At 44.0% G+C, this 13,151-nt stretch overlaps 1 protein-coding gene across 1 annotated transcript; it reads right to left on the reverse strand.

The window, feature by feature from the left end:
- Positions 1–206: 206 nt before the first annotated feature.
- On the reverse strand, positions 207–8,286 carry LOC137856419 (alcohol dehydrogenase class-3). Its single transcript, XM_068681783.1, has 9 exons — positions 8,151–8,286; positions 7,102–7,203; positions 6,376–6,517; positions 5,728–5,815; positions 4,790–5,009; positions 4,037–4,297; positions 3,184–3,319; positions 2,339–2,477; positions 207–523 (listed from the first exon to the last, which is right to left on the reverse strand). Exons 1-9 carry the CDS (start codon positions 8,160–8,162, stop codon positions 499–501), a joined length of 1,125 nt encoding a protein of 374 aa, XP_068537884.1. The 5' UTR covers positions 8,163–8,286; the 3' UTR covers positions 207–498.
- Positions 8,287–13,151: the final 4,865 nt, after the last annotated feature.

The following is a 13,151-nucleotide window of genomic DNA, read 5'->3' on the forward strand; positions in this document are numbered from 1 at the left end:
GGCTTCCAGAGAGAGCAGGGTGGTAAATCCTTTGCAGAACAGCCTCAGAAGCTTGAGGGTTGTTGCAGTTCTTGCCCCTCTCGCACTGCAGTTGCAGCACACGACTCTGAAAAACACTCTTCCTCTATTATAATAATACACAGCCTCAAGAAGAAAACAGCGACACAGCCTTCAGCATCTTTACGGTCAGTAATTCCAACACTCTGTTTAGAAATGAGCTTTTATTAACTATATTGAATTAAGCATTACTGAATTTGAGGAACAGGTACAGAAATAGAAGTTCCAACATCAGTGTTAATTATGTAACGCTCCCCAGTGGTTACTGATTGTTTTTTCCAGAAGAAACAGTTATTTAGCATTCATCATGATCACCCTAAAATGTATCATCCTCCTCGTCCTGGTGAGTTTGCATTTACCTGATTCTACCCTCTATCAGAAACTCCATTATAAAAGGAGAGTTACTATGTGGCTGGCTGGCAGGAAGGTCCACGTTTGTCTCTAAAACTTGAGGACTGTTCGAATGCTTAAAATGAAAATGAAAAAATAAGAATTACAAATACGTCCATTCTCTCCCCTCCCTCCCCTTCACTGTTGAGACATACTCTCACTTAACTACAACTTCTTATAAAAATTAAATTATACCTCTAATAAGTGTTTATTAAAAATCCTGCTGAAAAATGGGTTGCTAAATGCTCATTATTCATTTCTAGTTCCTCCCCCAAAAGGGTGTACTTAAAATGGAAGAAAGCCTTTTCAAACTACGTGTGTCAGTTTTCAGTAACTACCCAAGAATATTGATTATGAAAAATCAATATTTACAGGTTTTCCCTCTTTTGGCTGCTTGGAGAATTTTAAGTAGCTTTCATTATTACTTTCCTAGGACATAATCATTTTGATAATTTATACCTGCATGAGCATAAGATTTTGTAACTGGGTACGGGGATCAACTGCTGGAATAAGTCTGCATAGATGATGCAGTGCTTCAAATTTGTAAAAGGTACAAATGTGGTTAATGTTAACTGGCCTATCCAAATTAGGAACACAGATAAAGTATCAGGAAAAGCAGAGAAAGTCATTTTTAAGGAAGTTATAATATCAATATGGATTGAGGTCAAACAGAAAGACTGTTGTGGATTCTTGCAGTAAGGCTGATACCTATTTACCCATGTGTAGGTAAACCAAAGTATGGAAAGAGATTCATGTAAATATGTAGGAAGAGAGAGTCTTTTTTACTAGAGCATCTCTCCAATTTTCCTTGCCCACTATCTGATTCTTTCTTGAAAACACCTTCTGAAAAAGTATGCAACCTGGACTGCTGATAAGCTGGTTTCTATTCCAAGAGACAGCAGTAGCTATGCCAATCTATGAATTTCCAACAAGTTACAGAGCATCTCAATAAAATTCTTATTTCAAAGAGGCCTGCACTTGACACAGCAAAACAAACTTTAACATTTCTCAGGTTAAAACTAATCCTTCTGCCTTGGATTTTAACCTGCAGATGCAAATCCTGCCAGAGCATCCCCAGGTAGTCTCTGTTTTCCTTCAAGCACATCCACACCTGTATCTGTATAGGGCTTCACAGGCATCACCCAATATATCCTCTGGTGAGCATACCCTACACTGGTACAACCCAATCACAACCCATACATAGTATACTGCTACGAGGGCAGCACGGCTCAGTAAGCATCCAGCAGGTTTTTCACCACCTGCAGTGGATGGCAGAAGTTTGCAGTATGAACAGTCTAAACTGCTGTTAACCTTAATGAAGGCAGAAGCTGCTGTTAAAGCGATCTGGCCACATTAAGAAGTAGATGTTGGTGTTCTACCCCAGTTCAAACTACATGAAAATAGTGAAAAAATACATATATTTAAAGATCATTCCAAGTGACTGTTTCTGCTGGTAATCTATCATAAATAATTGTTTGAAAATACACCGAAATCTATTATTTAGTTAACAGCCAAATTAGACTAACAGCTTAATGACTTGTAAAGATGTATTTGCGATAACTCTCCTTCAATCTCTCTACATTTATTTTTTTAAGGAGGAATGTTTAAGCAATACTTTTAGAAATGGAAAGCTAAGACTGGCTTGTCCCCTTTATCAACTTTACTGATCTGCATATTTCCCTTAGACATTGTTGCTTGTTTTTCACTCTCTGCCTGTGTTCTGGCATGTGGCGAGGAGCTCAGAGAATGTGCATTTGTCTCAGAATAAAAGTGCATGGTACCTGTCAGCTCTTATCCTACCTGTTTAAAACATGACAGTGGGCAGGGAACCTGTATCTTGACACTGTCCCACCAACAAACATATACACAACTGAAGTATTATGAACATTACCTCTTTCCTGTATGCATCAGCTCAAAGGCCTCGTTAATTTTGTCAAAAGGCAGGGTGTGAGTCACAAATTCATCCACTTTGATCTTTTTGGACATGTAGTCAGTCACCAGTTTAGGCACGTTGTCTACGCTCTTCCAGCCTGAAAGACAGTGAGTGTACATTTGTTTTTGCCCTTTCCACCCACCTCTGTACAAAGAGGAAGGAAAACATACAACCCTTTTACGGGTTATCATCTGATAAATGTGAAAAGGAACCGAGATTGGTGGTGTTTGTTATTCCTGCTCTACTCAGGCAGTGAATAAGGAATGTCAGAGGGCAGCTAGATCTGGCAAGGGCACACATTATCCAGCCACATTAGTGCACTAACCTTTCACTAGGTATTTCAACGTTTGGCATAGAGCAGCCCTCACCTAGGAGAGTATGCACTAGCATCTCTGTCAGCCCCTTGTGGCTGCAAAAGTCTCACCAGGTTTCTGGTTTGATGGCAGAAAAGGTCTATCAGGACTTTGTTGCTTTTTATTTTCAAGTTCTTTTGTAAGTTCCCATTTTAGCCCCGCAATTTGCTTACTGACTAAGCAACAAAACCATCTTTGAGTTCACGTCTCCCCGAAGACCAGGTCCTTTGCTGCATCCCAAACCTTGTGCTAATAAGAAAGCAATCCCACTATACCACTGCTATAGAACTGACTAGCGGGTGGTTATATTCTCTCTCTGAAATATGTGAGATCTTGTATTTCATGTGTTTATTTCAGTGTGTTTATCTGTAGACAGTCTGTAGGAATATCATGTTCTTCCTGCATTTAGCCCCCAGCAAATTACTTTTATCCCCAAGGCAAAAGAGTTACCTCCAAAGGCGGTCCCTTTCCATGTCCGCCCAGTTACTAGCTGGAATGGCCGCGTAGAGATCTCCTGACCAGCAGCAGCCACTCCAACGATCACGCTGACTCCCCAGCCCTTGTGGCAGGCTTCCAAGGCAGCCCTCTTCACAGAAGAACAGGACAAGAACAGATCGTTTACTGCTAATGTTAATGCTACCTAGACTGGCACAGGTTGCACTTCCTCTCCCCCAGTTAATCAATCGCCATGTTAGTGTTTAAGGAACAATAAATCCCCTGAAAATTAGGTTAACTTTCCCATTGGTTCAGACTCCTTATACTGTTAAAGATTGCTCTTTTCATATTCCATCTGGCTTCCAAAAATGTCACTCCCCTAGAAGCTGCGATAAACTGCAAGCAGAGGCAACGCAGACCATGTTACTGACAGATTAGAAATGCTGTTGTCATTCCTGAAAGCCTCACCTTACGTTCAGCAATACTTCTGTGATTCTAAAAGTTAAATTCAGTATCTGGGGGAGAAGGGAGATTTCGAGCGGTCCTTAAGATTTTACATTTGTAAATTATTATAAGTAAATTATATATTGTACATTGTACAATACATTTTATGTGTTTTTTGTTAATTTTTCAGCAGCTGAAAACTCAGGATAGAAAAACTTATGCAAAGTATAAGAAACAGGATTTGCATATTTAGGGTTTGATGTAAATTGTCCTTCTTAGTCACAGCCATTATTGCTATTTAAAAAAAAGTAGCATGGCATGTTTCCTGTAACAAGCAAGCAGCTCGGTTTCCTATTTAGCTGAACAACGAAGTGGCAACCAGCTGTGCCCTCCCTCCCCTTGCTGCTGTTCTGCACTCACTCACCATGACTCCAACGTTACCGATGCACTCGAAGGAGTAGTCTACACCACCGTCGGTCATTTCAACCAGCACCTCCTGGATGGGCTTCTTGAAGTCCTGAGGGTTAATGCACTCGGTAGCTCCAAACTCCTTGGCTTTGGCGTACTTATCCTTGTTAATGTCAATGCCAATGATCCGGGATGCTCCCGCAACTTTACAGCCCATGATAACTGCCAGCCCAACTCCTCCTAAACCAAAGACGGCACACGTGGAGCCAGGTTCCACCTAGGTGAAGAAAAAGCCATGAGCAACAGAGAAGATTCTTCCACATGAGTGAAAAACACAAGTCTGTAACGAAGAAAATGGGGGGGGTAAATATATATGGCTACAAGACTTTATCGCTTAGATAAGGCAAACTATGGAAAGTTTATAAAGACCTCTTCACGTGCTAGGCTTTCCTTCTTGCCCAAAGACTTGGCTTCCATAACCTGCCCCAGCCTCATGTGTGCTCACCTACTGTCTCTCCCTCCCACCCTGACCTTTAAAACTACCAGAATGACTTGCACCAAGATTAAGATGAGTTGGAAAAGTGATTTCAGGAAAAGCAAAGTTGGTATTAAAAGAGATGCAGCATCTTCTACGTGGATTTTGTCTAACCCTCTAATTTTCTTCTGACCTGATCTGCCCTGTATGGAAGTTTGAATTTCTTAGTTAAATTTCACCAGCTGAAGAGCATAAAAACCCAGAAATTTGGTATGTCGTGGCTACGGTCTTTACCTTGGCAGTGTTAACAACAGCCCCATAGCCAGTGGAGATGCCACAGCCCAGCAGACACACTTTATCGAGAGGTGCTGCAGCATCTATCTTAGCTACGGAGATGTCAGCCACCACCGTGTACTCCGAGAAGGTGCTCGTCCCCATGAAGTGGTAAATCTGCTTTCCTTTGCAGGTGAATCTGCTGGTACCATCAGGCATGACTCCTTTCCCTTGAGTAACTCTTAAGGAAAAGACAGGAAAGTAGAGTCAGAGCCTTAAGCAGTGATTACTCTCACTAGACAGTATTGTGTAAGTAGCACAGGGATAGTCACATAATTGCACCGTAATTTTTAGAACATTCCAGTAAACCCATGAATTTACAGAAATTAGACACTAGTCTCCTAACAGAACATTTAATATTGTTAATTCCTCCAAGGAAGCATGGAAAGAATTGGGAGTTGGATCAGCACGTTGACCCTGTTGGCTACCAGTGCTAACTGCTTGTGCCATGGTACCACACTCCATCTTCATTCACCTCCTTTAGTCTGCTTCCCTCGAGCAGCAGCCATCAATTATGTCCCTGGGTTTTTGCTTATTGGACCCAGCTGCAAAATCAGCAAAGCGTGTATTAAGGAAAAAGAGCTCTCTCTATAACTCTGTACCACTCAAAGCCTTCAGTGTTTGCAGCAAGAGCTAAATTCCCTAAAGTATTTCCTTTAAGTATGGATTAAATACAGAGTCAGAGCATTTATGTTTTCAAAGCTGTGGAAACAGGCTACCAACTTACACCTTTACAAACGTACAAACAAAGATACTGATTTATTTAAGGAGAAATCTTAAGGAAGAATGGAAAGTAGCATCTAACTCCTTAAAACATGCACTTTCTTACTTTTGATAACTAGAACAGGTATATGTTGAACAAATACTGTATCGTGTGCCAAGATAAAAAGCATACAGACCTGATCTTTTGACACAGATTAGTTTTAGGATTCTTGCAGAATTTGCACTCGCCACACTGGGGGATGTACAGAGGGATAACGGTATCCCCTAGAGAGGAAAAAAAATATCTGGTTAATAATGAGTCAAGCAAGGCATAAAGAGAGAAGCAGAGTTATTCAGTTTGTATGACTTTTATGTGAGCAACTGTTTAAAACTGTTCATTTCTTTTTACAATCTGCTTACAGTCCAGAGTAGCGCTGTTAGAGTGCTAGATAAAACACTTTTTCTCATGTCTGAGCAGACAATCAGAACTTTATCGTTCCAGAACAAATAGGAACTTACTGTAAAGCAAAACAACCTCAAACCAATAGTAACACAATTAAGTTGTTTAAAAGAACAGGTAACAACTTTCATTTGAAAAAAAAAAAAAAAATCTTCTAACTATATCGATCCAATTTCAAGCAAGAAATCTGGAGTCTTCCAATCTTTAAACCAAGTGTACATTGAATAGATTAGTGTTATGCCTCAGACAAAAGAAATTTATGCAGACATTCGGAATAAAACATTATATCCTGCAATATAGTGGCCCAATTTGACAGTTGCCATTATAGTGAAGTCATACTTTCAAGGAAGTCAGAAAACTTGTAAGATGTCAGGTATTTTCTTACCCGGCTTTACTTTTGTTACTCCTTCCCCAACACTCTCCACAACTCCTGCTCCCTCATGACCCAAAATCACAGGGAAGCATCCTTCAGGATCAGCACCGCTCAGTGTATAGGCATCAGTGTGACAGACAGCAGTGGCAACTATCTATAAGTAAATAGATAAATATAAATATAAATAAGTCAAGGTATCTTGAAGAATAGAATAGTAGCATAGATTTAAATATTAACCTTTGGTTGGTCATTCAGAAAAATCGCCAATTGGAGTTTGCCAATCCTAGTAACATTTGTGATACAGCAAGCTGTATCACTCCTGGCACAGCACAAAGTATACGTCACACTTTGAAAAAAGAAAATTTGGGGGATAGTGCATCTTTTCTTATTCCACCAACTATGCCCTGCTGTTGAAAGGGGTAGATGATGTCATCTTGTTTCCTCAGGCAATAAATCTGTAGTCCAAGTCATCTCAATGCAGGCTGGGTTCCTGGATTTGAAATAATCAACCTCCAAGTCTAGCTATGAACTTTAGACCAGGCTCTGGACTGAGACCAACAGAAATCAAAGATGTTTTCCATAAACAGAAGATCTAAATACCATAATTTTCTTCTTTGTAAAACCGCTGAGATACTAATGAACTAATGCTATCCATTCAACGTTTATTCTGTTGGTAAACAGCTTTAATACTCAGTCTCCCAAAACATAATGGATACAGGTAAAGATTGATGTAATTACCTTGATGCGGACTTCATGAGCTTTTGGTGGAGCAACCTCCACCTCCTCAAGAGAGAGAGGTTTACCTGCCTCCCAGGCAACAGCAGCCCTGCATTTAATAACCTAAAAGACATCAACAAGAAAAAGAGGCCATCTGTTAAAATAATTCTTGTTCAACCAAGCAAGGAAATGAGAGAAAGGCTATTGGCTTTTGGAAAGAATCCCAGATCTGAGATACATCATTTCAGCACAAAGGCTTAATTGGTCTACATTTGCTCCCAGGAAGCTGAGTGAATGAACCAAGATCTGAACTTTGAATGTTATTCTCTTATTGACCAAAAGTATAATAAACCCAGGACTGCTTGGGACATATACAAACACTGCAGTGAAACGAGCAATAGGAACGGAGAGATTGCATAATAAAAGCGGCGGTTTAAAATAAAACAGGTATGTGTGTAAGAGGTGGTCCTTGAGCACAGAGTGCTCGTTCAGAAATTTGGAAAGCAAACTGGAAGTCACGTAACAGCCCGAGACCCCCACATTAAAGGTGGGCTTCTTGTTCCGTAACATGAGGGCTACCACCCTCACTGCACCCCAAACAGCAGAGCCACCCGCAAAAATCACTGAAACGACTGCTGCCGACCCAAAAAGGCCCTTTTAAAAACCTTATAGCCCCAGCAGAGCGAGCAGGGATTGCTCCCTGGGGCCAAATTCCCTTTGCTCTGCTCCTTGCTACCCGGCTGAACGCTGCCAAACCGCACCAGGGGATTTCACCACAGAACCCTGAACCTGCTGCTGGGATGGCGACGGCCGCGGGTGCACGCAGAAATCCCCAAATCCCATTAATTTTGTTGCCAATATAGGTCCCCCAAAACCCCAAATTCCATTATTTCTGTCGTTAATCGAAGCCTCCCGGTGCTGGGGGGGGGGGGTCCCGGGGCGGGATGGGGGTGTGAGGGTGGCACTGCGCGACCCCCCCTCTCCCCAAAGCGCAGTGACACAAAATGGAGGGGAACCGGAGGGGGACAGGACGGGACCAGGGGGGACGGGGACCCCGCTCGCTGTCTCACCCCGCTCGCCATCGCTCCGGACGGAAGGGGAGGGAGACCCCGACCCCGCCCCGCTCCAAGGCGGGCACACGCATGGCCGCTGGAGCTATGGCCGGGGGCTGAGGAGGGGCGGGAAGATGGCGGGTGCCTCCCTCACCGCCTCCCTCCATCCCTTCACTGCCACCCCATGGCAGGGCGGGGGTCTCCATCCCGCGGTCCCCGTCAGGCGCCGGCCCCTGAGGTGTTGCGGGCGGGTGCTGAGGTCCCGTCCCCCCTCAACTAAGTACCAGGAATCAGCAAGTGCCACTGGTAGCTTGATGGGTTTTGATGGCGTAAATAATAACTACAGTATTCAATGGCGTAATGACAAGTTGAACATGAGTCCTCAGCGTGCCCTGGGGTGCTTCAGGCACAGCACTGCCAGCCGGGCGAGGGAAGGGATTGTCCCGCTCTGCTCTGTGCTGGTGTGGCCTCACCCCAAGAACTGAGAGCAGTTTTGGGTGCCACAGTATAAGAAAGACACAAAACTGTCAGACAGTGTCCAAAGGAAGGCTATAAAGGCTAAAGCTTCCTCACGAGGAGAGCGGAGGGGCAGGCGCTGAGCTCTGCTCTCTGGGGACAGCGACAGGACCCGAGGGGACGGCATGGACCTGGGAGCATGTGGTGAGGGAAGGTGGTGGCACTGTAACTGCTGCCTGCCACCTCGCACTGCTGAACAGAGTGGCGAGGTGTGGGTGGAGAGGAGGGGACCGACACACCTACCTGCTGGAAAAACTGGGATGCCCTCAGGGAAACATCACCTGGTTCATTTCCACAAACAGAATCAGTGCTAGATTGCCCCAGAGGTACTTTTTTCTCCCACTAACATAATTTCCTAAATAAGACCAATGTGATTTAATAGTTTTGATAGATATATTTCATTTTGAACCTGTGGTAATGTGTGCCCTCATTCTGCAAGTTCCCGTGTGCAGGTGGAACAGGACAGATCTAGAAATTTCAGCTGTGACTACCTGAGTAAATCAGTCTTTTTGTGGAGCATTGCTCTCCAAACCAGCCATATGAATTCTGATTTAGGCTTTCCTACCTTCTCCTATGAAGTAGTGGAAGATACTTTTGTAGCATTCAAAAGAATTAGAAACTCCTATTGTTCTTCAAAGCAACAATTTATTTCTGTAAAATACATCTATAGCTGAGAGAGGGAGTTAGGAGAATTTTATCAAGTAGAGATAGAGTGCTGACAGCATTGAACTAGGATGCTACTTAGTGTCTTTGCTAACTATGGTGCATTGTGCAAATTAACTAAAGCAAGAAGCCTTGGGCCCCTTACCAAGGTCAGTCTCCTAATAAGAGTGTGAGCCTATCTTAAGAAACTGGCAGAAACTGGTCCTGTGGATAGACAAGAGCCAAGGAGCAACTGAGTCTGCACAGAGACAAGAGGTCAACGAGTGGTGACGAGGAAGAGTCATCAACCTTCATCCCCAAGACCCCCAACGACCACCACCAGGAGACATTGCACAAGCGCAGATGGGAAGACTTTATGGAAATGACTCCTTGGAACTAATTTTAATATGAAGCAGGGACAGGTTATGAATATGTATAGGCATATTGTGAAACTTCATGCATATGTAACTCTTTGCTGCATATAACCATGGCAAGTTGCTGTGTCAGGTGCCCACGACTTTGGTGGGACAATCCCCTGTGCTGCCCAGCGCTGAATAAACATGACTACTGTACAATCTTACTGGTTGTGGAGTCTGTTTTCCGCAAGTCATAGCTGCTTGGAAAGTGGAAATTTTTAAAAAATAATAATAAAAAAAAATTTTCATGTGAAATACTCAAAGGTGGTTGATATTTCTTTGGATAGTCCCGGGTGAATTATAAAATTCTGTTTTTGTAAATACAAATATAAATTTAAAACATTATCTCCATATCCAATACTTAAAAAAAATAAATAAATAATAAGTTGATTGGAAAGCATGCCAAAGTAAAATAACTTCTCAAATCAAAGGCCCATGCTAATGTACTGTATTTAAATACGAAAATATGTAAAATGGTCATGAAATTTTTTCAGTAGAGATGCAAGAAGCTGGGATAGTGAATGATTTTTAATATTTTAGGAATGAAAATGAGTCATTTGGGGATGTGCATGGTTAATATTTTTAGCTCTTTGATTTTAAAAATAATAATTTAAAAATAAAAATCAAATAAACCACAAAGGATGGTTCTTTTATGGGTTGATTCTACTATATTGATGCGTATACCATGCAAGAAAAATCAGAAGGATTAAAAATAGGGGAAGGGTTATGCTGATAATTCCTTGCTCATACTTGACAGCGTCTTCTGATACATTCATATAAATGTCGTTGTTAGTCCTCTGCTAGTGCCCGTGGAGAGCCTGAGCCAAGGACGTCTGCTGCAGGCAAATGTTGGTCCTGGTGGAAATCCTGCCTGGCCAGGAAAATTCGATCAGCAGCACACAGAGAAAGTGGTAGGAGGTAACCGCCAGGTGGCACTGATATAATACCAGTACTCTGCAGCCCTTAACAATTTTTCAGGTGAAGAGTACAAAATAACTGGTAAAGTGCAAGTTATCATTGACTCAAGGCAGACTTATTTTGTAGCAATCAAATTTTGTTTCGTCAAAGTTTCTTGGGAGGAACTTGTGTTTTCTAGGAAGGGGACTGCTGAAGCGCAATTAAAACATCATGAGTTCTTGTGGTGTCATCTAATTACCTGTAGCCTTAATGTTTTATACTTAAAAAGCAATTAAGAGAATTAAAGGTGACTTTTACAGCAGGGCAAAGTGAGTTCTGTGTGCAAACATGACTGCAAACTGGCAGCAAGATGGGATTTGTTAACCTTTAATAACTCATTTGTGTGTTCATGATGTGCTGTGAAATTGTTGACCCTACTGAGGGGGGTTCCAGAAGCTCAAAGGGCTGTTGACTGGGATAAGAGTTGCACAAAAGAGGTCAAAAAGCATTAGGTGTATTATGCCTATCGGCCCAGCGTACCCAGATCCCTCTGCAGAGCCCTCCTACCTCAAGCTGATCAACACTCAGGCCTAACTTGCAGAATAGCACTCTGGAAACTTACTGAGGGTGCACTTGATCCCCTTGCTGAGATGGCTGATAAAGATATTGAAGAGAATTGGCCCCAACACTGAGCTGTGGGGGACACTGGTAGTGACCGGCCTCCAGCTGGATTTAACTCCATTCACCACAGCTCCTTAGGCATGGCCACAAAGCCAGTTTTTAATCCAAGAAAGCATACAACTGCCCAGGCCTTGAGCTGCCAGCTTCTTCAGGAGAATGCTGAGGGAAATGGTGTCAAAAGCCTTAATGAAGTCTAGGTAGGCCACAGGCACAGCCTTTTCCCCATCCACTGAGCGCATCACCTTGTTGTAGAAGGAGACCAGGCTGTGAAGCAGGACCTGCCTTTTATAAAGCCATGATGACTGGGCCTGATCGCCTGGTTGTCGTCCAAGTGCTGTGAGATGGCACTTGAGATAACAAGCTCCATGAGCTTTCTTGGCACCGAGCTCAGACGGACAGGCCTGAGTTCTCGAATATATCAGTGAGTGCCCTTTGGGCAGATCCTCCCTGAGCCTTTTTTTTCTCCAGGCTGGACAGCCCCAGCTCTCTCAGCCTTTCCTCACAGGAGAGATGCTCCAGTCCCTCAGTCATCCTTGTGGCCCACTGCTGAACTCTCTCCAGCAGCTCCACATCACTCCTCTACCGCGCAGACCAGAACTGGATATGGCACTGCAGCTGTGGCCTCAACAGTGCTGAATAGAGGGGAACGATCACCTCCTTCAGCCCTTTGGCAACACTTTGTCTAACACAGCCCTGGATACCATTAGCTGCCTTTGCTGCAATGGCACATGCTGTCAGCTTAGCTATGGTGTCCACCGGGATCACAAAGTCTTTTCCTAAAAAGCTGCTTTGTAGATGGACAACTCCCAGCATGTCCTGGTGCCTGGGGTTGCTCCTGCCCAGGTGCAGGACTTAGCACTTCCCCTTGCTGGATCCAATGAAATAGACAGGTTCTGCCTTTGCAAACCTCAGAAACAGCAGTTCAACGCCTGTGACAGGCCCTGCAGCCGTTCCAACCCCTGCAACGGGCCCTGCAGCCATTCCAGTCCCTGTGAGAGGCCCCAAAGCTGGGACGGGGAACCAAACTGTGACAGTGTCAGTTGCCTTGTATCCAAGATGAAACAATGGATGAAAAAGTCAGGTCTATTAGAAAGCGGAGGAACTCCTACTGAGACTGGGGAGGAAGAAGAAGTCCAGGCAGGCTACTGCAAAGTGGCTGGGCCATCAGAGGAACAGGAAGACAAAGAGGAAGATATCATACAGGCATCAATAGCTACCCAAAGCCTATCCCAGGATGAGATACAAGATATGCAAAAAGATTTCAGTCATCGTCCAGGTGAGCACCTTGTCACCTCGCTGCTCCGGTGCTGGGACAGTGGAGCCAATAGCCTGGTATTAGAGGAAACCAGGCAGCTAGGATTCCTCTCTAGGGAAGGGGGCATTGACAAAGTGATTGGAGAAGGAGCACAAATCTTCACCCTCCTCTAGAGGATGCCTCATCCTGGAAGTGTTTCAGGCCAGTTTGGAAAGGGCTTTGGGAACTCTGGTCTAGTGGAAACATTGTGCAGTCAAGGTCAGCTGCCCACCAGGACAGACACTCTGTAGCCGTTCTGGTCACCAGTTCTGTCTGAACGCTCTTGTGGGGACAATCGGTTCCTTTTTGCTGCCTGGGCTGTCACCACCTGCAAGTATGGGCCTGGTGCTGATCACCTTTCTGCCACAGAGCCCCTCAGAGAAGATGCAGGATTCATCTTCTCTACTCCTTCCCTGCAGGCAGCTGCAGGCAGCTATCAGGTCCACCCCTGAGCCTTCTCTCCTTCGTGCTGACCCAAGGAGATCCCTCAGCCTGCCCTTGTATGCCGTGTGCCCCGGCCCCTCACTCCCTCGTGTACCCTGGGCTGTGCCCGCTCCACAACCATCAGGATCT

This window comes from Anas acuta, chromosome 4 (assembly GCF_963932015.1).
Source record: "Anas acuta chromosome 4, bAnaAcu1.1, whole genome shotgun sequence".
In the NCBI taxonomy this organism is placed as follows: Eukaryota; Metazoa; Chordata; class Aves; order Anseriformes; family Anatidae; genus Anas; species Anas acuta.